The sequence below is a fragment of the Lycium ferocissimum genome, chromosome 9, assembly GCF_029784015.1.
Source record: "Lycium ferocissimum isolate CSIRO_LF1 chromosome 9, AGI_CSIRO_Lferr_CH_V1, whole genome shotgun sequence".
Classification (NCBI taxonomy): Eukaryota; Viridiplantae; Streptophyta; class Magnoliopsida; order Solanales; family Solanaceae; genus Lycium; species Lycium ferocissimum.
This window is the reverse complement of record NC_081350.1, coordinates 33,551,276-33,574,156: the sequence shown is the minus strand read 5'-3', so window position 1 is coordinate 33,574,156 and position 22,881 is coordinate 33,551,276. Positions and strand designations below refer to the sequence as shown.

Below are 22,881 nucleotides of genomic sequence, written 5' to 3'. Positions count from 1 at the left end.
TATATTTGGTCTTTTCAAGTGTCAGCGTCACCTGTAGTAAAAATATTTTCACGTGTTTTACTCAGGAAAAAAGAATTAGGCCCGCATGCGAAAGAGTTTGTTGAGACATAATTCAAAAGGATAACTCGAACTCAAGACCTTTGTTTTGTCTGATGTCATTTGACTTGTGTATCACCTCATCTTAAACTAAAGTTGTTAAAGTGGAATACATTTATTTTTTGGATTATGTTATAATAGGTTGTTAGCAGGAGATATGCTCATTATTATATCTATGTTTCTGACTCCCAAATGTATATATGGTGTTAGAGAATATTTCCTTTTCCATTTTGTTCCCTGCATCCTATGTATGTATGACAATTATACTGATTGTGCCCTTCACACGTCTTCTGATTCTTAGGTGTATTTTCTTATGCACTTAGTATTGTTATTTAATAATTTTTACCTGGTCGCAGGCAACTCTTGCTGATTCTTTCCTGGCAGATCTGGATGAATTGTCCGATAATGAAGCTGATGTTGTTGTGAGTACATGCTTTTCACTTTTTATCACTCATTAGTCATCTCGGTTTCTTCATTTTCTATTTTCCTCTGTATTTTTTATGGTTAGGGTCGGGAATCTCGGAGGAGCAGAAGAAAATTGTGGGTGGAGGATGTTGTCCATTCTGTTATCAAATTCTTCTTATCTTCGTCTAACTTGGACCGGATTTTCTCCTCTTTATTTAACTAGGATGAGGAGAATCTTGATGCTGATCAGATGGAGGAAGATGGAGACTTGGCAGACATAGAAGCACTTAATTATGATGATCTAGATAATGTTTCCAAGCTGCAAAAATCACGTCGCTACATTGACATAATGCAGGTTTATACATACCTTTATGATCTTTAATAACATTACATCATGTCCCCCGGTATATTTCGTTGTCTAACTATCGATGTCTTTTTCTTCTCGACTTGAATCCAAAGGTCTGGTATGCTTTTTATCTCTGAAGTCTAGAGTGGTGTATTTCTATTCCTGTTGCCTTTTGTCTTTTGTCCTGTGTCATTTCTGATTATATCATGTCAGCATGGATGGGCAAGTTAGAATGTGAGATAATGTATGTAGCTTTTTATTTCTTTCTTGGTTGAACTTAGAGGTTGAATGTCCCATGTGTTAAGTTTGAAATTTAGAGCTTTTTTATTTTCTGTTTTCTTCTTACTTACCTCCAACTATCCCACTTTTTCTACTGTGCTGGGAGTAATTTTTAAATGGTGATATGCTATTAATGCTGCAGAAAGTTGAAGATGCACTTGAGAAGGAGTCTGATATCACGAATAAAGGTGTTGTTCTCGAAGATGATCCAGAGTATCAGTTGATAGTAGACTGTAATGCCTTATCAGTTGACATTGAGAATGAAATCGTTATAATCCACAATTTCATACGCGACAAGTATCGACTGAAATTTCCTGAGTTAGAGTCACTTGTTCATCACCCAATTGATTATGCTCGGGTTGTTAAAAAGATTGGAAACGAAATGGATCTGACTCTTGTTGACTTGGAAGGTCTGCTACCCTCAGCTATCATCATGGTTGTGTCTGTTACGGCATCAACTACGAGTGGCAAGCCATTGCCAGAAGATGTTTTACAGAAGACAGTGGAAGCATGTGATAGAGCCCTTGATCTTGATTCAGCAAAGAAAAAGGTTCTTGATTTTGTTGAGAGTCGAATGGGATATATTGCTCCCAATCTTTCTGCTGTAGTAGGGAGTGCAGTTGCTGCAAAACTTATGGGTACTGCTGGTGGTCTCTCGTCGTTGGCGAAAATGCCTGCTTGTAATGTCCAGCTTCTTGGTGCCAAAAAGAAGAATCTAGCAGGTTTCTCCACAGCAACCTCCCAATTTCATGTGGGTTATATTGAGCAAACAGAATTATTTCAGAGTACACCTCCTTCCTTAAGGATGCGAGCCTGTAGACTGCTGGCAGCGAAATCTACATTAGCAGCACGTGTGGACTCGATCAATGGAGACCCGATTGGAAAAACTGGAAGATCTCTTAGGGAAGAGATCCGTAAAAAGATAGATAAGTGGCAAGAGCCACCTCCTGCTAAGCAGCCAAAGCCTCTTCCAGTTCCTGATTCTGAGCCCAAGAAAAAGAGAGGTGGCCGTCGGCTGAGAAAGATGAAAGAAAGGTATGGATGTTTCCACTTCATCTCATGTGAACTACAGTTTCCAGAGTTATATATGGTGAAGCACATGTTTTTTGCTTGACATAAGCGTTTTCGTGGTATTTATCAGATATGCTATCACGGATATGCGGAAGCTAGCAAACAGGATGCAGTTTGGAATACCTGAAGAAAGCTCCTTAGGTAATAACAACCAGCTCATTGCAACCCCTCACCTTCTAAACTAAATAAGACTGCCAGAATGAAGAGCAAAAGTTAAAACTGGAAGAGTTTGGTTAAAACTGTACTTGAATAAATGCCTTCATTTCGTAAGTGTGGTTGGTGGTGATTGACAGCCGTGGTGTTTGCAACTGATTGTTTTATGAAATCTTCGATGTACATTAGAGTACATAACTCCTGCGAGTGAAATGATTGTTCTGCACTTAATAGTGCATCTGGCTGTTTGATTTCACAGTTTCAAAGTAAAATTCTTGCACTTGCACCTATTGTTAGGAATACTTCTTCTTTGGGTATATACTAAAGACTAGGTATATAATTTCTGTTAGTACAAGTTACAATTTCTTGTGAGTATTAACAGATTTTACGAGATGAGCACTTAAACCTAATTTGAGATAGTTAGCTCTTGGTGCTTTTTAGGATTTTGTTTTTCAGAAATTTCAAGCTATTTTTTGTTAGTGTAGATCAGCACTAATGTTGTTCTTCACTTCATATTTGATCTTCTTGGAAACTAGGGGATGGACTAGGGGAGGGCTATGGCATGCTTGGTCAAGCTGGAAGTGGCAAGTTGCGTGTATCAGTCGGTCAGAGCAAGCTTGCTGCGAAAGTAGCGAAGAAGTATGTCTCTCTTCTCTTCTCTTTTCTCAGAAAAGTTCTCACTTGTTGAACATTGATGACCAGTGAATTTTGTTGTATATGGGGCTTTCAACAACTATGTTACTATTAGCTTAATCTGTCTGTCTTACGCCTCTGTTTCTCATTGCTTGACAATTTTCCAGATTCAAGGAGAAGAGTTACGGAAGCAGTGGTGCTACATCAGGCTTGACTTCAAGTTTGGCCTTCACTCCTGTGCAAGTAAGCTGTTTTTACTCTTTAATTACTTATTGTGTTGCATTCTTGTCAAGCAACTATCATGCACGAGATTTTCTAAGGTACTGCATGTGAAGTCAGAAGGCTGAGTTGTTCGACTCTTATGTTCATGTCATATTTTTAGGCTCTTTCATACAATTGTTCTATGAATTATTCTAACACTGTCCCATTCCAGCTTAATTACTTGTCTTTCCGTGATTCCTTCCGCTTCAGTCTTGATTGATTCTATTAAATAAAACCTTTCTTTTGGTCAAGTTGTTCTTCCTGTGTGGTAATAAGAGGGGCATCTTAAATTTTATCAAGCAAGAACAAACCACAAAACTGGCATTTGGTGGTCTTTGTCTGTACTTTCTTGGGAGTACCTCTTGTTTAGGTCTTGTGTACAGGAACACCTACCTGTTTTGTCAGTAATAATACTGTTTACTCATCAGAAAAGTTATATCAAAAGGTGCCAACCCCGCTTAATTAGTAGTTTTTGCATACTTACATACAGTAGGTCTAATCTGTAATCTGATAGTTACTGCCTCCAATGATTAGCTGGTGGTTCTCTCATCTGTAGGAATAACTAGCAAACAGAACCTCATACGAAATTCGAAGACTCTGTCTTTGACCTTAACTTATAGATTTAGGATCTTGTTAACTGCGTTTGCTAATGACATTTACAAGTAGCATTAGGGGATTATTGATGTGATACCATGGGGAGTGACGATTTTATAGATTTAGGATCTTGTTAACTGCGTTTGCTAATGACATTTACAAGTAGCATTAGGGGATTATTGATGTGAAACCATGGGGAGTGACGATTTTAAAGTCAACAAGATAGACCTATGATTGTACTCACACAGACTTAGTGAAAAATAGGGGCACAAGAGAGTAAAAGATCTCTATGAGGCAATACCAATTAGTTGGTAATCGTTTAGTCATTAAGTATTTTTTTTAGTAGTCATTTTAGATTTTTTGGATCATTTTAATATGTTTACTTTTAAGTCCTATGCTTATTAGGAGCCTCTAGTTCTGTAGAGAATGGAGAGAATTTCTAGAACTTTTCATTTTGTGTAATATAAACCTTAGATATGGTTAAATGAGTAACATAGCCAATCCCAACTTGTTTGAGATTGTGATCTTGTCCTCGCTTGTTGTATCACTTGTATTATGATCACATGCTCTAATAATCATGGTGATGAGGGGTGGGTAGTAGTCCACTATCATAAAGACCTCTGGTGCTTATGATTTGGAGAGGGATCATGATCGAAGACTGGATAAAAAAAAGGTAGGCAGTAATTGAAGGCAAAAAGCCTTCTTGAATGGTTAAGGAAGATGTAATATCTAGAAATAATACTGATGAGATTATTTCTAAGTAGTCATATTCCTGTTATGATGCCACTAGTAGAGGCGGCAATTTAGACCCACAATTCTGTAATCCTTCCCAACCTGCCCAAGGTTGAATGGGTTGAGTTAATGATTAATAAGTGAATGGATCAAAACAGGGTATATCCTCTTTGACTTATTTGAAGGCCGGGTTAGAATGGTTCATAATTAGGTGATCCCTGGGGTTGGAACGACAGTCCAGCCAATGGGTTTGAATGAATTCTTCAAATTTCAATCGGACTCCCAATTCTCTTCACCACCTCCGTCGAAGACACCCAGCGAAGGAAAAAATTCTTCACCACCCTGTACTTCCACTGGTGGACAACGGCGAAGTCGCTGCTGATCCTTCTCCTATTGCCTCCTTTTCCTTCACCCATTCTCTAAATTCTCCCTAGTCTAAATTATCTAAAGAAACACTATTCTCTATAGAAGTTTGAGGCACCTGACAGCAAGCGGGACTATCTACTCAGTTTAAGCAGCAGTCTATACTTAATTCTTCGGGAATATGCTTGCAATAGAAAAACATCCCCAGAGGAAAGATCGGAAAGAGTTTTTGGTTAACTAAAGGACAGGTGAATGAAAGAATGGTGACAAAGGCAAATGAACTAAGGAACTCCCTACGAGTTCTACTATCTGTAATCATCATGCCTTCACTTCTCCTATAGAAAGAGGTGAATGGGGATGAAGAAGTAGACAGTTTTGATAGCGCTCAAACATCTCACGGCTGAGCACATTATACGTACCTGACTACCACCATGTTCACACTGAAAACCAGCAATTCCAGAAAATTATTAACCCATTTTGCAGGTTGGTAGTTGTTACATGTCCGTCCCTAAACCCATCATGACCCCAAGTAAACTTTGGCTGGGTAGATGATATGACCCATTTATTGTATCAATCTATTTGATCCACCCAAATATAACCCAGCATGTCTATACGACACCCTCCCCCCTCCCCACCCCTCCTCTCTTCTCCCTCCCCCTAAAAAAAAAGCCCCCCACCAGGTGCAACACTACTCCCAGTTACTTGGGGAGGCACAGCAGGAATCTCACAATGTAATTTATGGTTTCCAATGATATCGTAATGTAGGTGGATGGGGATAAGCTTGTCTAAATGTGCACTTTTTAAGTTTTATTGCCCCTCTACCCTCGTAATGTCAGTTTCTGATTTTGTTATTTTCTTAAGATTATGTTGGTCTAATTCAGTATCTTTTTATTTTCCTTTCTTTTTTTCTGTTTCTCTGTACTTATGTCTTTTGTGTTGGTTATCCTGATGCTAACTTTAATGTCAGGGGATCGAGCTATCAAATCCTCAGGCGCTTGCAAATCAACTTGGCAGTGGAACTCAGAGCACCTATTTCTCAGACACTGGAACGTTTTCTAAGATTAAGAGAACATGAAGTAAATCTAGCGGTGCTATGTCCAGTTTTCTTTCCTGTTCAGTACAGTAAGGCTTTGTACTGAAAATGCAACCTTTTGTTTTTCTTCATTGTGTTTTTGATCGAAGAAACACTATACAAACTGTTTGATACATCAGACGTAGAATATATGTACATCAGAATTAACTAGACCTGTGAACTTATTCTTCTCTACTGTCTTGTCGCCTTCCAAATGATTTTAACTGCCCTCGTTGGTTATTGGAAGCTATTGAAAAATCAAAAAATTGCACCTCGTTATCTCATCCTGACACAAGTGGTTTTGGTGGGTACTTTCTGTGCATCAGCTTGAAGTTGAACTGATATTTTGTACCACACTAGCACCTAATATTCTTTCTTTTCTGCTTGTTAATAAAGACTTGGGATTGGATCAGTTGCCATGAGCTAAATATTTGCAGGAAGAGTAGCGCACAATTGATTTTTTTGTTCCACGTAAAGAAAAAAGGAAGAGTAAAAGGTGTACAAGGAGAGCATCAACAAACGAGGCCCACCAATCCAATGTAGAACATAGATATTCCACTCGTTTTGTAGGACCACACTATAGAGTTGTGACCAAAAGCACTTTAACAATGGTGAGGAGTGATGATAAAAGGGTATAACTAATCATATGCACACTCAAATTATCTGATTGGACCTCGAAGACGTATGGCTTATGGCCTTTCCCGGTTTCATGATTGAAATTTGTCGTCCCCCTTACTCCTTTCGGTTCTATCTTCACTATAGATGGGGTATATGAGACTCTTAGGACAATCCAGAAAAAGTGCTTGGTTGTGGGAATATTATAATTATTGTTTCCTCTAACAGTTTTAGGAATAAAACTGTCTAAGTTTCGGTCTCAATTTAGACATTATCGATTAATGTAAATCTTTGTCAACATACCATTACAATGCCTTTTTTTTTTTTTTTTTAATTACATAGGGGTAGGGACAGAAGAACTATGAAAATGGGGAAGAGCATTACAACGCGATTCTAACCCTCAACAATAAGGTGACCAAGTCAACGAAAAATTAAAAAAAAATAAATTTAATTGCATAACGTGGACCGACCAATCGATAAATTGTAAAACGCGGATCGGCCCACGCGACAAAATATATTTTTGTAAAAACGGGACCGATGAAAACCAAAAAAAAAATCGATACATTACAATGCCTTACTTACATAAGAAGTATAATATAAATTAGTGTAACTTTGTACAACTAAAAGCCCATGAATTTGTAGTCGCAAATTTAGTTCTTCAAGTAGTTATAGTGTTATGTAAATGGAACAGAAGAACTATGATTTTGGCCAGCATGAGAATGGGTGGGAGTATAATAGAATAAAACCAGCACTGGAGAAAAAGAGCATCTTGTAGAACTAGAACCTTGGTAAAAGAAGTGGTCATTAGAGAATATAGTTTATATTAGAGTATTTGTGGGCGCAGAAACCAGTCGTTGTCGTCCTTGCTCATATTTTCTTGTCTATGTGGTGCCTGTTTACACATGGACTTTTTGGTCAGTATGGTGGCAATCTGAGATTATTGCATTGTGGGTTACCTAGTACTGGACTACCTTTGCTTCCTCTGCAAAGCAAAAAGCAACGAAAGCATCGTTGCATTTTATCATTTTCCATCCCTCTTATATAATTACAATTTACAAGCATGGTTGCACTAAAAGGTTCCCAATTGAATATTAGAATTCCCAACCATGGCAGCCTAAGATTTTAGCCAATCGTTTGTGACCGTATGCCCAAACTAATTAGTATAAATAAGTAAAGAGAAAAGGGTCAAACATGCCTCAGGTTATATGAAACATTTTAATTTTATCATTCATTATACATTCATTCATTACCTTGCCGTTAGCAATCGTCTTGGGAAAATCCTAATACAGCTCCAACTTGAAGTGTAACAAGAAGGTAGTTTAAAGTGAGGTAGTCAAAAGTAGAGGAATAATCTAAGACCTCTTTTCCGGAAACATGCAACATAAACCCAATCGACATGGGAGCTACGTTATAATCGAGGGCAAATACGTGACAATTAAAATAGAAAGGGAAAGAGAGAGAGAGAGAGTGAAGCAAGTAAATGAAAAGAGCACGCTATTTTGCTCTTAAGGCACGCCATGAATAATATTTCTCCCTCGTAGTACTAGGGGGTGGTCCAATTAGATGCAGTTATTTATGACCATGGCTAGTTTTCTGAAGTTGGTCAATACAACTTTGTGGGGAAAGTTCATCGGGAAGAAATATAAGAGAGAGGATTGTTGAACCATTTAGATGAAAAATGATACTCCCTCCGCCACTTTCACTTGTCACGTTTCGCTTCTCTAGAGTTTTAAAATATTAAATTAATCTACTTTAATTTAGCTCCAAAGATTAGTAAAATTGACTCTTTGGTGTTGAAACGCGATGACAAGTAAAGTGAAGAGAGAGAGGAGTACCTTCTTCCTGGAATTGCATGAACAACATTATTTCATTTTTTTGGTTTTCCATCCGGTGTTCGCATTGTAGGGCCCATTTCTGGGGCAGGGGCTCGAACCGAGACTTGTGATTAAGGGTAGAGGGACCTGAACCATACCAGCACAACGCATGATGGTGCTTGAACTATTATAATTATATAGGGGATGACGACTAATCGAAATGAAATCGCTAACACATATTTTTCATATCCCAAGTTGTTGCTGTATTTCACTTTTGAATACTAGATTAAATAATCTTCCTCAAAGCATTTAAATGAATTCTTTGTTACTTTGATATGAGGAAAATTGATAAAAATACCATTTTGAAGTTAACTCTTCAAAATTTGAAAGTAGATGGAACATGTTGTTCGGTAGCCCTGAAAGCTTATCAAATTGACCTTCCATAAGTGAGAGTATGAACAAATTGAAACGAAGAACAAACATGAGTTGTTGAAAGATATTACAATAGTTATTAACTTCTCTAGAAAAGAAAACATGGCACTTAATTTGGAAGGCTTTAATTTATATAACTACCAATGTCAGATCATTTGCTGGGGGCAAAATCGATCTAAATATATTCCGTAATATTACGTGATATTGTACGCTTCGGACTAAGCTCATTTGTTTTCTTAAAAAATTGCCTTATACTATTTAAGAGTATCTCATCCTTACATTATATTAATTATTTTTCTTTTCAGTTACTTATGTGTGAATTTATTCGCATATTCATATCATTTGAAAAGACAGTTATAGATAACTATGCGTAGGGGTGAACATAAGTCGAGTTGGTACGATTTTTCATTTACCAAACCAAATCAATTGCGTCACTTTTTTTTTTTTTTTTTTTTTTGTTTTAATATCTATAGACTAAACCAAACTAATAGTAGTCAGATTTTTCATGTTCGGATTTATTTTTCGGCTTTTTTTTTTGTTCTGGTTCGACGTGGAGCATCTTAAAACAAAAAATATTTGATTTTTGTGAAATATGGTGTAAATGCCACACTATTTCATATGATGATACCAAATTCAATTCATAGTAACTAATTATAAGCAGACTTTTCAACCACAACCCCACAAAAGGGAGAAAAGTTCATATGGGAGCTCCAACGTTTTGAAGTTGAGTTCTTTCTAATTTTAATAATTTTATATACACGAAAAAGCATGATTAAAAATGAATGAATTGCTGTCAGGTACAAGGAAAAAATTGTGGGGTTGTGAATTTCATTAAGTCAATATACATGGGAGGTGGAAAACAATTGCTTTTGGTTTGAGTTCTATTTAAGTTAACATATATGCACAGTGGAGTAAAATTGCAAGCTCAAACATGGTGTTAAAATGTTAAGATACAAAAACTATAACAAAGTTGAAAAAATATTTACAAAAAGTAGATTATAATATATATTTTATAATATACATATATATGTCGAGTTGCTTTGATCTCGATTTAATTTTTTACTTAATACCAAATCATTTTTTCTTCAATATCAAACTAAATCAAACCACATCACTAATCAGTTTTCTCATTTGACTCGATTTGTTAATTTGGTGCAGTTTGTCGATTTTCTTTGTATACCTCCAACTTCATGTAACAAGCAAAACAAGTTACTTAAAAATAAAATGATTTAACCTTTTATAACACGTTAAATTGCATGTGCAAAACTATTACGCTATCAGTGGCAAGAGTTAAATTCAAATTGCGATAGATGGAGTAAATTTTAAAATTTGGAGAAGTATATGTATTATTGGCATAAATTTTTCATAAGTCAGGTGTAGTAATAATGTGCCTCGCTTTCTTGCAAGCTATATCCTTGCTATTGACCATCAAGAACTGTAGTAGGATGAATAGTATTCTTTTAAACTTAATTAGACGTTTCAAATTGGAGCCGAAATGAAAAAAATAATAATAAAAACATCATGTGAAATCTTCTGTTTTCCCCCTTCCTCGCTTCATATTCCATACGTACAATACAATGATTAGATTAACAAAGAACCTTTTCTTTTGTATGAATCGATATTAATATTCCATTCCAAATTCTTTTCATCAATATCTTGTTCATTTGCAATATAATATTTTCTTTGTGCGTCGGTAAAAAAACGTACTTTTTGGAGAAAAGATTGTCCATAAATCTTTTTGGTTCAGGCTTTGCATTCTCGGGATCATTCAAATAAAAGCAATTGGATGTCCAACTCGGAGGACTACAAGATCAAATCAAATTATAGAGCAAGATATTTAAGTAATAGTAAACAAATTGGAATCATTTATCAATAGATTTCTTTCTTCCAAATCTTTGGTAGAAAACGCTTTTCCATTACTGAATTTTACACGGCGCTAAATTTAAGTTAGTCAGGTCCCAAAGAGGATATCAAACACCGAACCAAAGAAAATAATTGTCATTGCACCTGCACCATATATAGAGTCGGTCCTGTACTAGGATATGCTAAAGAGAGTAACTTCCGAATTATTGTATCTGGTGGGGATCCTGTACCTTTCGTTAGATTTCTATCTTAACTTACCAATTCTGCAAGGAATAGGCAGACCGAACCAAAGAAAATATTTGTGATTGCACCTGCACCATATATAGAGTAGGTTCTGTACTAGGTTATGCTAAAGAGAGTAACTTCCGAATTATTGCATCTGGTGGGGATCCTGTACCTTTGGTTAGATTTATCTTAACTTACCAATTCTGCAAGGAATAGGCAGAATGAAGACAAAAGCGTCCAATAGTGGTGTCAACATAGTTGAACTCTAGCATGTTCCATAAAGTGGGGAAAGTACCAAGTTTAAACCAATGAAGCACATGATGCTGTGGCTTTAGTATCAATAGTGGCTTTTTTGTACCACCACTTACATGGATAAGCCTAATGACACAATTGCTTTGTCAGTGGTGAAAGTTATAGTACTACTCCAATTGATTATGACACATTTAGCTAGCTAGCAGACTCTTGGATTGTGCTAAAGAATCTATGCACAGCTTTTCCTTGCAAAAAATCTTTATGTACGTAACATAAATTTATGACTCATAACCTAATTTGTACATTGGATATATTTTATATACAGTGATAGTGTAAGATGGATGTACGGTTATGCAAAATGAGATTTAAATTGATCATATTTTCTAGAAGGTGCAAGTAGCACATGTTGCGGATAAAATAAGTAAAAGTCATTTGAGATTAGTTGATCATATATTACGTCGGCCTACAAATACACCAAGTTGTACATGTGAAGTTATAGGGACTGAAAGTGTTGAAAGGGACTATGTAAATTTAACATCACATGGTAGTATAGGTTGTTTCGAAAGACCTATAACTTCATAGAACGAATGTAATCTTAGATGAAAACATGGAGGAAAAAAGACATATAACTGGTATCTACTAGTTGGGAATTTTTTTGGTTGTACACCGACAATTTAATTTCTTGCACTACTAGTGTAGTTTGACCTTTAATTACGAAGGTTTTAGTTAAATACACTATTGATATAATAAATTTTATACACCATTAGGTCATCGGTCCAAAGAATATCTATAGATAAATCTCCTTACAATGTGAGATTTATAACTTTGAAAATAAAGCATATTAACTGCTATAATAAGTAATTGAAGGTAAACCGATGATGAAAAAATTTCTTACACAAACGTTGTGCATAACTTAAACTCTATAGAAAGAATGCTTCCCAATTATTTTTTTTAAAGATCAGTGATTAATGTTTGTATTAAAAATTATTGCAGTTAGAGGTGAAATCATAATTTCTGATTTGTGAGTTTTGGATCATAATGTTTTTGCTTATTGGGTTTTAGATAAGTTATTTATACATATTAAATGAAATTTTAATATAAATATAGAGTTTGAGCTAAAGTTATTAGATTCTGCAAAATCCGTAATTACCACTATTGGCTCTGCGCCTACTTGCTGTTACGTTTTAAGTGACGTGATGATGATATAAATCATTGTTATACCGTCAATATATTAAACTTATACTCTTTATAAGTTATGTCTGAATTAATGAGTCACGAATGCCGCACTGTAATTGGAAAGACATGATATCCCAACTTAAGAGTGACTACACAGTAGAAAGTTTCTTTCCAACCAGTACTCAGAATTTGCCCTAAAAATTTGTTCAGTACTCAGTAGTGATACACAGAGGAGGAAAAATTTATTGGATCCACAGGATTTAAATATGTGTAGAGCATATGATAAGTGGAATACGAGAAATAATAAATCAGGGGCTAAGGGTATGAGGCTCCTATAAGTGCAAAATGGGTCCATCCCTCCGTACTTTTGTCCCCTTCGTTTACATTTGGGTACCCACTCTGTTTGTCCTTTGTGTACGTGTCTTTTTTCATTTCTGATCTGATATCAGTATTTATTTTTTAAAACGATTAATTTGAATTCGCGACGTGTAAAACTAATAAAATGATGCTCTATATCAGACTACAAGGAATTTTTTTTTTTTCATATTTTAAGAACTCGAACCTGAGTTTCAAAACCTCTGATTATAAGAATCTTATCCATCTCCCGTCGACCTGGCAAGTGTCTACATGTCATCAAGTAACATAAACTTGGCTAAACATAATTGGGTATGCTGCAATTAGTGAACAGAAATATCGGCTAGTCATAAATGTATTGACTTTTTTCTTTCAATACTGAGTCTCATGGTATCTATGTTCCTCCATCCATTTTTAATTGTTCATATTTGATTTAACCCTTTTTAAGAAATAATTAATAAAATAATAAGTTTACTATATCATTTTTGAATATAATAAATTCAATATTTTACAAAAATGCATTGAGAAATGATCATAGTTACTAAAGAGTAAATTAGGAATTAAGTGATAAATTTTCTCTTGATTTTTCAAACTGAACAATTAAAAATAAACATCTATATATAATGGATAAGTAAAAATGGACGGAGGGAGTACACAATTGAATAGTTTTAGTACTAGAATGATTGATAGGAAAATCAGTTTTATTGACTAAATAGTTACTATGATCCATTACAATTTCTTTTAGTTATATTGCCTGATCCGTATCATAACTCATAAGAAATCTTTATGTTGAGAGGTAGCTAGGTCGATAGTATAAAATATTTAATTTTCTTATTACATTATTTTCTCTTATTCAATTTATAAAATTGGTTACTCATTTTATACCATTTCAAGATTGGGTAAAGTAGTGTAAATATGTGGGATTCTATCTTGTCATCCAAGTCTTGGTCCATTGACCTTAATCATTCTCTCTTTAGTTCTTTTTGCACTCTCTCTCTCTCTCTCTCTCTCTCTCTCTCTCTTCTTTAATTGAGTTTTGGATAAGGGGCCTTTAACTTTTAGGGCTCGTTTGGTTGGAAACAATTTATCCCGAAATTAGTTATTCTACCCTCAAGGTGGGATAAAATAAGACTACAATTTCGGGATTAGTTATTTCGAATTTTTATTCCAACCAAACATGGAATAAGAAGACATTAAAATTTTATCCCGAGACTATTTTTGCTTATCCTTCACACCAAACAACCCCTTAGTTCCTACCTTCTTTGCATACACCTACCAAAGGATCTGCATGCTTTCTTTTCCTTTTTTATTTTTTATACTCCTTTCATTTGTAATTTGATTGGACAAAAAGTTATATTTATAATAATATTTGTGTGGCTATAAGATTTTTCAATTTATAGTTTTAAACATGTCATAACATTTATACGACTACAAAAGTTTGTTACTGAGGGTAAATAAGAAGTTCAAGTTAAATTGTTTCAAATTTATAAAGATGTCATTTTATTTTAAACTGGCTAATAAGGAAATAATTTTCTTGAAAAGTGTTCCTGGATGTGTAAATTACTCCTATTTTGGATTGTTTTAGTAAATTATTATCATATTCTTTTGTAGGTTTAGTTTCAAAGAATAGTCATGTTGGGCTAAACGTTCCAAAGATATTTTTAACACGATGCGATATCGTCCACTTTGAGCCAAGCAAGCATCGTTTTCCAAAGGCCTCACATCATTAAGAGTATCCGGCATCTTATAAGTAGCTCATTTTTCTTTTCAGCTACCAATATGGTACTTTATTCGCACACCCAATAAGCAAAAGTGATCTCACCTTTTTCTTTTAATTTCTTATTATTTACATAAAAAACTTGGAATTTGGTCTTGACACTTCAGATCTTTTGAGTATCTTTGTTCTTCCACATGGATGATATATTTCGCTTTGCAGAATTTAGCTTTATTCCTCCTACCACATTATTTTTTCTCTTTAATAATTTCCTTCAGCATTATGCAAATTAAAGTGATCCATATAATTTAAATTAAACATGTGATTGTATAAATAAACATCTACGTATGCAATTATGCATTAACCACGTCACAAGGATGTGGAAAGGTAACTTGTTCTAGTTATTAATTAGAGAAATTCGTAAGCTTTTTCCGCAGATACTGTATTTTATTACAACCATGAAAATTACATTGATTAATAATGGAGCAATAAGAACTAAAGCTCTATTGCCAATTAACATGACAGCACAAAGGAAAAGGAGATAAAGAATAATTAAGAAACTAATCATGAAAGTTGGACTCCTCGTGAGGCATTATTATTTTGAGTTTTGACACTATTTTTGTGTTTTTGCGGGGTAATTAGGGCACTTGATTATTAGTTAAGATATATATGTTAATCATAACGAAGATATTGGTCAAACCTTTATTGCTGTAAATATATCCTTGGCTAAATCTTAGAGGGCAACAAGTCCTATCATATCAAAGCTATCTAGTTTAGATAATTCCGGAAGGCAATGGTCTAATATAGCATAAAGTTGGATAATGTTTTGACTTCAGTTGATTACTGTCTTAATTTGGATCACACTTTTTTCTTTAACGGGTGGATCTCGACTTTTCACTCGGGACATCTAGTTCTACTAGCACAATTCCACAAGTATTATGCAATTTTATCCATTAAAATTTAGATAGATGAGAAAAAGTCACTTAATGATAAGAAATGAATTTTGAGCATAACTTAACCTTTCAAAACTAGCTTTTGATATGAGAGTTGTCTAAGACCATATAAGAATATTAATTTTTTCTTGCACAACCGTGTGAGACTTCAACACCTGTTCGCATGTCAGGGGTGGACATCTTAATCGTATATAATATAACATGGGGATCTAACATCAGCTTAATCAGGAATTTAGATAGATCTGACTCTAATACCATGATAAGATATGAATTTTGGGCCTCACTGATTAACTTAAAAGTTAGCTCATAAGGTGAGGATTGTCTAAACTATAGAAATAAAGAGATCATTTTTCCTCGCACACCTGAAGTTAGACTTCAACACTTAATTTTTTTTTTTTCATTTATCTATTTTAAAATTTGAAATATGATACTTCCATGTGTTTCACTTTGCTTCAGCGCCCCAGGATGCGACCTAGTGAAAATGAGTGGGTGCAGACCATGAAAATTACTAGAGTTCTAATTCTACTAGATAATTTCTTCTCATATGCCTAGCATTGATGAACATGTACTTATTATATGTGCTAATGAAAAGTAACAACTACCAATAATCCAAACACTATCATTAAAAGAGGATTAAAACGATTTTCACTCGCTTTCATTGACTAGAATTACTTAATGTTTTAGGTTACTTATTTGGGTATATAGGGTGGGGAGTCTGCTGTATGTAGGGTGCGGGATAAAGAAATGGAAACAAGAAAAAGAGGTAGAAATGCACGAAAAGTAAAAGAGGATCTCAGTGATTATTAACCAAAAAAGCATTATACCTGCTTGGGTTTCCAACTCAAAAAAAGAAAGAGAGAGATGTTCTTATTGCTACTTACATCACGTTAGCCTCACACTCACTCTTCTCTTCTGTTGCAAGCCATTGGCTCACCATTTGATTTTTTTTTTCTTTTTTTTTTTTTCGACCGATTCAGATTGTAGATCTCATGACATGAAATGGGACAAAAGAAAAATTTAAGCTCATCGTGAGACAAAAAAATTTTTGTTGGGGCGTGAGGGGTGGGGTTGTGGCTTAGGAAATAATGGCATGAGGTAATTAAACGATATATACAGTCAAGACTCTCTACAACATCATTGATTCCAAGAATTTTTAGTTGTTATAGCGAGATGCTGTTATACACCCATAACAACGTTTGAGTACATTTAAATAATATTTGACTGTTATAAGTAAAAAGATGTCAAATTTCAAGGTTAATCACACTTTGTATAAAGATGGAAAATCTTTTAATGATGGAAATATATATTCATATCGTATCATAAATGTATAGTGTATTAAAGTATCAAAATATTTTAAATTTTTTAGACCTATTACTGGTAATCTTAGAGATTCTATTCCTATAAAAAGATGGTTAATTACTATCTTATCAAAAAAGAAGATAGATGTTATAGATAGATAATTTTTCAAAGAGCGTATCGTTATAAAGATAGTTATTGCTGTTATACGTAAAAACAAAAAATGTTATAAACGGGTAAAATATAATAACATAAAAAATCGGTTCCAAAAAACAATAGTGAAGTAATAATGAGGTACTGTTATATAAAGATATTGTTACAAAGACGTCTGGCTGTATTGTGTTTATTAAGCTAAACAAATAGAATGCTTCTAAGTCTATTGAAGTTCCATAAAAGAAAATAAAACATAAAAAGAAAAAATAAGATAAAAAGGAAATATCCAACTCAACATTAGAAGGAAAATGAATATACTATTGCAAAATAGGGCAAGCACATATTTTATACTAGTTTTTGGCTACGTGCGTTACACGTGTAGTTCATATAATGAATATAAAATATTGTAATATATTACAAACGTTATATAGTAAAACTTAAAAAGTATGTTCAGACGACTATAATTAAGCAGTTTTTCTAACAAATCAAATATTTAGCTTGACTATTTTTGTTCTTTTAATTTCAATAACACGGTTTAAATATGAAATTTTGTAACGTTGACTATGATTGCAAATACTTCACATCTGAAAGACTGTCTCTTCAAGAAAATGTAGCCTCTTCTTTCAGTATATATATCAGGAAGTTGTTGTCGAATAAAGTCAGTCTTTTGTAAAAGTTGTACAGTAATTAGGTCAACATATGTCTTCCTAAAAATGGCTAGTAGATCGTTATCAATTTTACTATTTACACCTGCAAAGAAATATTAGGTAACTGCGATAGAGATACTTAATATTTACTGACATCAAAAATTAAATTCATATATGTAAATCATTGCTGCACGTACATGTGCCTTCTGTCTGACTCAAAATTAAGAGTTATGTAATCTACAATTATAAGGAAGAATATTAGTTAATCTGGGCAAATAATAAAGCATAATACTCATTGTTAGGTTGAAAAGACTATTTGACTGAAAGAAAATTTAAGGAACTGCAAAAAAAGCCATCGAATAAGACCTCACTACAACAGAATTACATTTTATCAATAGTACGTACCTGCCGCCAAATAGGAGCATTCCCTTTTTATAGCAGCAACAATTTGATCAATGATAAATATTTGACACATAGAAGGTATTGTAGAAGTGAAATGAAATGACAATATATTATGCAGTTTATAAAGAATTAGGAATATGAAAAGATTGTGAAACGATACTTTAATAGCTAGTGGAAGCTCAAAGGAGCATCAGACCAAAAACGTGGTATTCAGTTACAGAAAATGAATAGAAATTTAATTAGGATTTGATTCAATGCAGTTGAAAATTCATTACTGCTCTTCAACATGTAATTCAAAATATTACTACTTAATATTTAATGAATTAGATGTTTTATTACATTTTAATTTACAGCAAGGACAAATTTGTAATCTAAATTTGAAAGTTGGAGCTTCTCACTTTTAGTATTATATATATATATGATGATATGATGATTGTGCCCAAGGAACAAAAAGAAGAAAAAGGAAATATGAATTTATCCATTATTAGAATGCACTTGAACTGTTCAACATTATAATGAAAAGAAATATCTTTGAACAATAAGCTTCTACACTCGAACAATAATATGAATCGTTTTCGCATCGTCAATAATTGTATATTAGTTGCTTGCATATCATGAACAATTTATCATTAGACTAAAATCCTAAATATTTCTAATTTCATGTGATAAATTGAGCTGAAACGTCAAGTGTTATACTACTATATAGCAACCAGCTGGATAAAATCAAGTTCTTTTGTTGTAGATGACTCTGGTTCTGTCAGGTCAATTTGTATTTTGTTTATGCCCAAAAATACAAACGATTCACTTGACAGGGCGGCCGGTGAAAAATTTAACATATTCGATATTTACACGTTAAATTACATCAGCAAACTATAGTTAAATGACAAGTTAACTATAACAAGAATACATATTAATTAATTAACCATGATCATATAATAAAAATGTATGCCATCATTTAATAATATGGCGTAAATATTGAATATGAGTAAACAATCGTCCAACAAGAAGAAGATTTGGATGTTCATGGGTCATGGGCGGATGTAGCCTCATAATATAGGATTCATCCGAACCAATACTTTCGATGTGGAGTATAATTTATGTGTAAAAATTCATTAAGATTATAATAAATTATATGTTTGAACCCATAAGTTTTAAACTTTTATAGATTAAATTCGTGGAATTTAAATCTTAGATTTGCCTTTGATCGAGGTTGAGTCCCTGCCATTCTCACACCTAAGTTCTCACACACTACAAATATTATTTTGTTCTGAAATTTGATTATAGTAGTTTATTTGTAAATGAATCCCATTACGTATTAGGTCACTACTCATAATTAAAGCCTAGCATCTGCCCCCAAAGTTTTGTCTATGTGGACTTTTCAATATTAAAGTCAAAGCTCAATTTGGCCAAATGCATACATATTCAGATAAAAACATATGCATGTTTGGAAAACTTACCCATTGCCCAAGTTCGCCTGTTGAAAGTAAAATATCTTCCAAATTATATTAAGTTGGTGGCATATATGTTTTATTATCCTTGACCCCAAATATTATATTGACAGAACATTAAGGAAATGAAGTGGACATATATCGAAAGAGAACGGGACGATGATGTTAATTATGTCTCACTGTTGAAACGAATTAACAATTTAATGCATTCCCCAATTTAGGGATATCCAAATGTATCCTTTCGTAGCCTAAAGTATGATTGTATGAATATATCCTAGCCATACGATATGAAAGTCTTATTCACCCATATTAACCCGCCATTACATGTTCCCGTGTTCATAAACGCTTCGAATATTCCATCCGGTCTCAACTATTAATCGTTCTGGTCAATTAAATTTGTTCAAAATATCTGATGTTTAGAAAAATTCCAAGTCATTTATTACCTTTTTAATTTTTTAAAATCTATTCTTATGCTTCTAATTAGTGAAGTGGTTAACTAAATGAGACGTTTTTAAAGAACGTAAAAAATAAGTGTAGGAACTTTTCTTTATGAGTTTCGTTTCTCATACACGTAAGGGGCATGTCACAAATGTCAATGAAGTGAGTGAAAATCATAAAAGAGAAGGATCATGATAAAAATTTCACTGATATATAAAAAAATTTAGTGGTTGATTTCTTTTATTTGTCTTAATCGTAATGGACAAAACTATCACGATTTGTATTCTTTGAGAGATAATAGGTACCTAATAAAAATAATTAAAGTGTGAAAAAAATTGATTCGTACACGAGCGATATGAAAGAAAAAAAAGAAGAAAAATCCATCTATCGTTTGATAATTAAAAGTGAATCTGACATTGAAGTTACAAATTCAGTAGAACACATGAGTAACTTTAGCCTATAGAAATATCTTGTATTTGTATTATGAGATTCACTTAATATGAGTAAATAATAGAGAATCCAATAAGCAATGAATTCGGAATCCATAAAATCTTGGATTAGACCCATTAAAGTAAGGCAAGAACTATATGTAGAAAGAAAAGCTAGTACTTATTGTCAGTTTGTCACCCAAAAAAGAGAAACTATGACTGTAATCTCAATAAAATGTCATCTGCCAAAAGTATCTCACTGCAATGTTATTTGTCCAAAGTGTATATATTAGCCCATTAGTTAGTTTTTTAATTTATTTTTTTTTTAAAAAGGAAAGGCAAAGAAAAGAAATGAAAAAAAAAATGGAAAGTGAAAGAAAAAGGAAAACCTCTTGTCTCACCGCCGTTTTCTGTTTACAACTGAGGTGACCGAGCTTTGCATTCACGTTTTTTTTTTTTTTTTTCTCTTTTCAGGGAATATAAGCTCTGATTTGCAGAAGAATTAAAATATTTTACCTACTGAAAATAGTGATAAAAAGACTGTCAAACGTCGTGCATGAAATGATAAATTCCACATGATTCCAGTTGTAGTTTCTTCCATTATGGGTAAATGAATATTCCCTTAATTTTTACCAAAAGAAGCAAGCTAAACAAAAAAAATACTTGTATTAAAGTGCAGTAACTAAAACAAAAGTAAAATCAGGAAAATAATTATTCATCAGTTATTTACAATGAAAGGTTCATTACTTCATTACTAGCTTTTTGTCACTCAGTTTCGCTTTTTTTGCTAAACTCTGTATCAAACTGACTCCCATACCGGTCCAGTTGGGGACTTCGAGTGCGATTCCGTTAATGTTATCCCACAAATAGGTATCTTTCAATATTAATACATAGTTCAATTGAATCTCTTTCGTCAAAAAATTATACTGTTACCACTGCGGGACTTCGAGATCAGTTCTGTGGCTGTAATCCCACAAATAGAGATCTTCTTCAGGCCAAAATTCACAGTAATTAGGGTCATTGCTTTCAGCTCCAGCCAAATCCCATGGTGAATTATAGTAACAAAACTTATCAAATTCTTGAGTAAGATCCAATAAAAGATCAGGCAAATCAAGAAAAGGGTCCTCATTACTTCTTAAAGATGATGATTCTCTTGACTCTATTTCTTCAGGAGAACAAGACACTTCCATTAACTCACCTTGACACTTTTCGACCATACAATTTCTTGAAGAAATATCCAAAGCTGCAGCTTTTGTAGCTGCAGATTGAATATCTTTAGCACATTTCGAAGCTGGTTTAGGAAATTGATGGACTAATTCAGGGAAATTGAGTGAAGCTAAGGGACCTTTAATGGCAATTGCAGCAACATCATGTGCTCTAGCAGCCATTTCAGCTGTAGCAAATGTACCTAGCCAAATTCTTGATTTTTTTCTCGGCTCGCGAATTTCAGACACCCATTTTCCCCAGCTACGTTTTCGAACACCGTGGTATAAAGAGTGTTTTGAATCATCATTTTTCTTGGTTTTTTCAGTATTGTAACTGCATTTAGGTTTTTTGTAAGTGGCTTCTTGTTTTGATGATGCTAAGGTTGTTGGTCTTTTTGTGAGTGATGAGGAAGAAGAAGAAGAAGAAGAAGAAGAAGAGGTTGTTTGGTTGTTAATGTTGTTGAGAATAATGAGAGATTTGCCTTCCATTGGTGATAGTTTTTTTTTTTGAGTTGGTGAAGAACTTGAGGATGGAGCTACAGATTGAGCTTCTTATAGTGTTTTGGTTCTTTGGCTCTCTGTCACTTTTATCTTTTTTAGTCGAGATGGAATAATCCCAAAGAAAAAGAAAAAAAAAAAGTGTAAAGCAAATATCACTATATATAACATACTAAATTTCATGAACCATCACATAACTAATATTAGTATGTTTTCTGCACCAATATTACACAACTTTATTTTGTCACTTAAAATTCATAACACTATCACCTTAGTAACAAAAGGATCACTATAGCCAGAAAATGTAACTTCCAGTAGTTTGTTTGTTTTTTCAACAATTTTCACTTAAAAAAAAAAAAAAGGGACCATTGAAGAAATAGACAAAGAATCACCAATAAGTTCTTGGCTGGGATCATCTTCTTTTATAGAGTATATAAAGCCAATAGTCAATAATTATGTTTATACAAATAAACATGAAAATTGATTTCAAAAAATTTGTACCAAAACAGGTAACTCTTCCAAAAGTGTTGCAAATCGTAGCTTAGCCAAGTAACTTTTAGCCGAGCCATTTAATCTTCTTTTATACAAAAATCTATTACTCGTTTGTGTTTTGAGATGACCGATGGGTTTTGAGATAAGGGAGTTAACCATTTACGTTTTAGGGTAATTAGGTACATCGATTTCTTAATCTACTAGAAACCAAGAGTGAAAGTACCGTTAATCATAAATGACTCTCCAATGATAATTTTGTTGTACGTGTGACATGAGTCATAGAGATTGCATAGTGTGACCAACTTAGAAACAACTAAAAAGTGGACTTGCATAGTAGGTCATGTCCCAAAAACAAACTTTTCTCTGTAGTGTTACTAACAAGTGAAACATTTGTCCTTGAATAGACGCCGACGCCCATGTTTTCCACAATTAGTCCTCGTTAACATGTTTAACATGTGTCTATTTCCCTTT

General features: G+C 33.7%; 2 protein-coding genes across 3 annotated transcripts; one reads left to right on the top strand and one right to left on the bottom strand.

The window, feature by feature from the left end:
* The first annotated feature begins 388 nt into the window (after positions 1 to 388).
* LOC132030347 (U4/U6 small nuclear ribonucleoprotein Prp31 homolog) lies at positions 389 to 6,200 on the top strand. 2 transcript variants are annotated; one of them, XM_059419928.1, is made up of 7 exons: positions 389 to 518; positions 725 to 856; positions 1,269 to 2,161; positions 2,268 to 2,338; positions 2,887 to 2,989; positions 3,151 to 3,226; positions 5,901 to 6,200. In XM_059419928.1, the coding sequence occupies exons 2-7, from the start codon at positions 752 to 754 to the stop codon at positions 6,006 to 6,008; spliced, it is 1,356 nt and encodes a 451-aa protein (XP_059275911.1). In that variant the 5' UTR covers positions 389 to 518; positions 725 to 751; the 3' UTR covers positions 6,009 to 6,200. The 2 variants fall into 2 exon arrangements, with proteins under 2 accessions (XP_059275911.1, XP_059275912.1); XM_059419929.1 differs by lacking the exon at positions 389 to 518 and adding an exon at positions 537 to 636.
* A 14,584-nt stretch (positions 6,201 to 20,784) lies between these two features.
* On the bottom strand, positions 20,785 to 22,009 carry LOC132069429 (ethylene-responsive transcription factor ERF038-like). The gene has a single exon (XM_059462772.1). It carries the CDS (start codon positions 21,907 to 21,909, stop codon positions 21,145 to 21,147), a length of 765 nt encoding a protein of 254 aa, XP_059318755.1. The 5' UTR covers positions 21,910 to 22,009; the 3' UTR covers positions 20,785 to 21,144.
* Between the last annotated feature and the right edge of the window lie 872 nt (positions 22,010 to 22,881).

Bases quoted from the DNA above. Each gene is read 5' to 3' on its own strand.
- LOC132030347 (XM_059419928.1), top strand. From the start codon at position 752: ATGGAGGAAGATGGAGACTTGGCAGACATAGAAGCACTTAATTATGAT. The intron at 2,339-2,886 runs GTAATAACAACC...CTTGGAAACTAG, and splicing joins ACCTGAAGAAAGCTCCTTAG to GGGATGGACTAGGGGAGGGC. The intron at 2,990-3,150 runs GTATGTCTCTCT...ACAATTTTCCAG, and splicing joins GCTGCGAAAGTAGCGAAGAA to ATTCAAGGAGAAGAGTTACG.
- LOC132069429 (XM_059462772.1), bottom strand. From the start codon at position 21,909: ATGGAAGGCAAATCTCTCATTATTCTCAACAACATTAACAACCAAACA.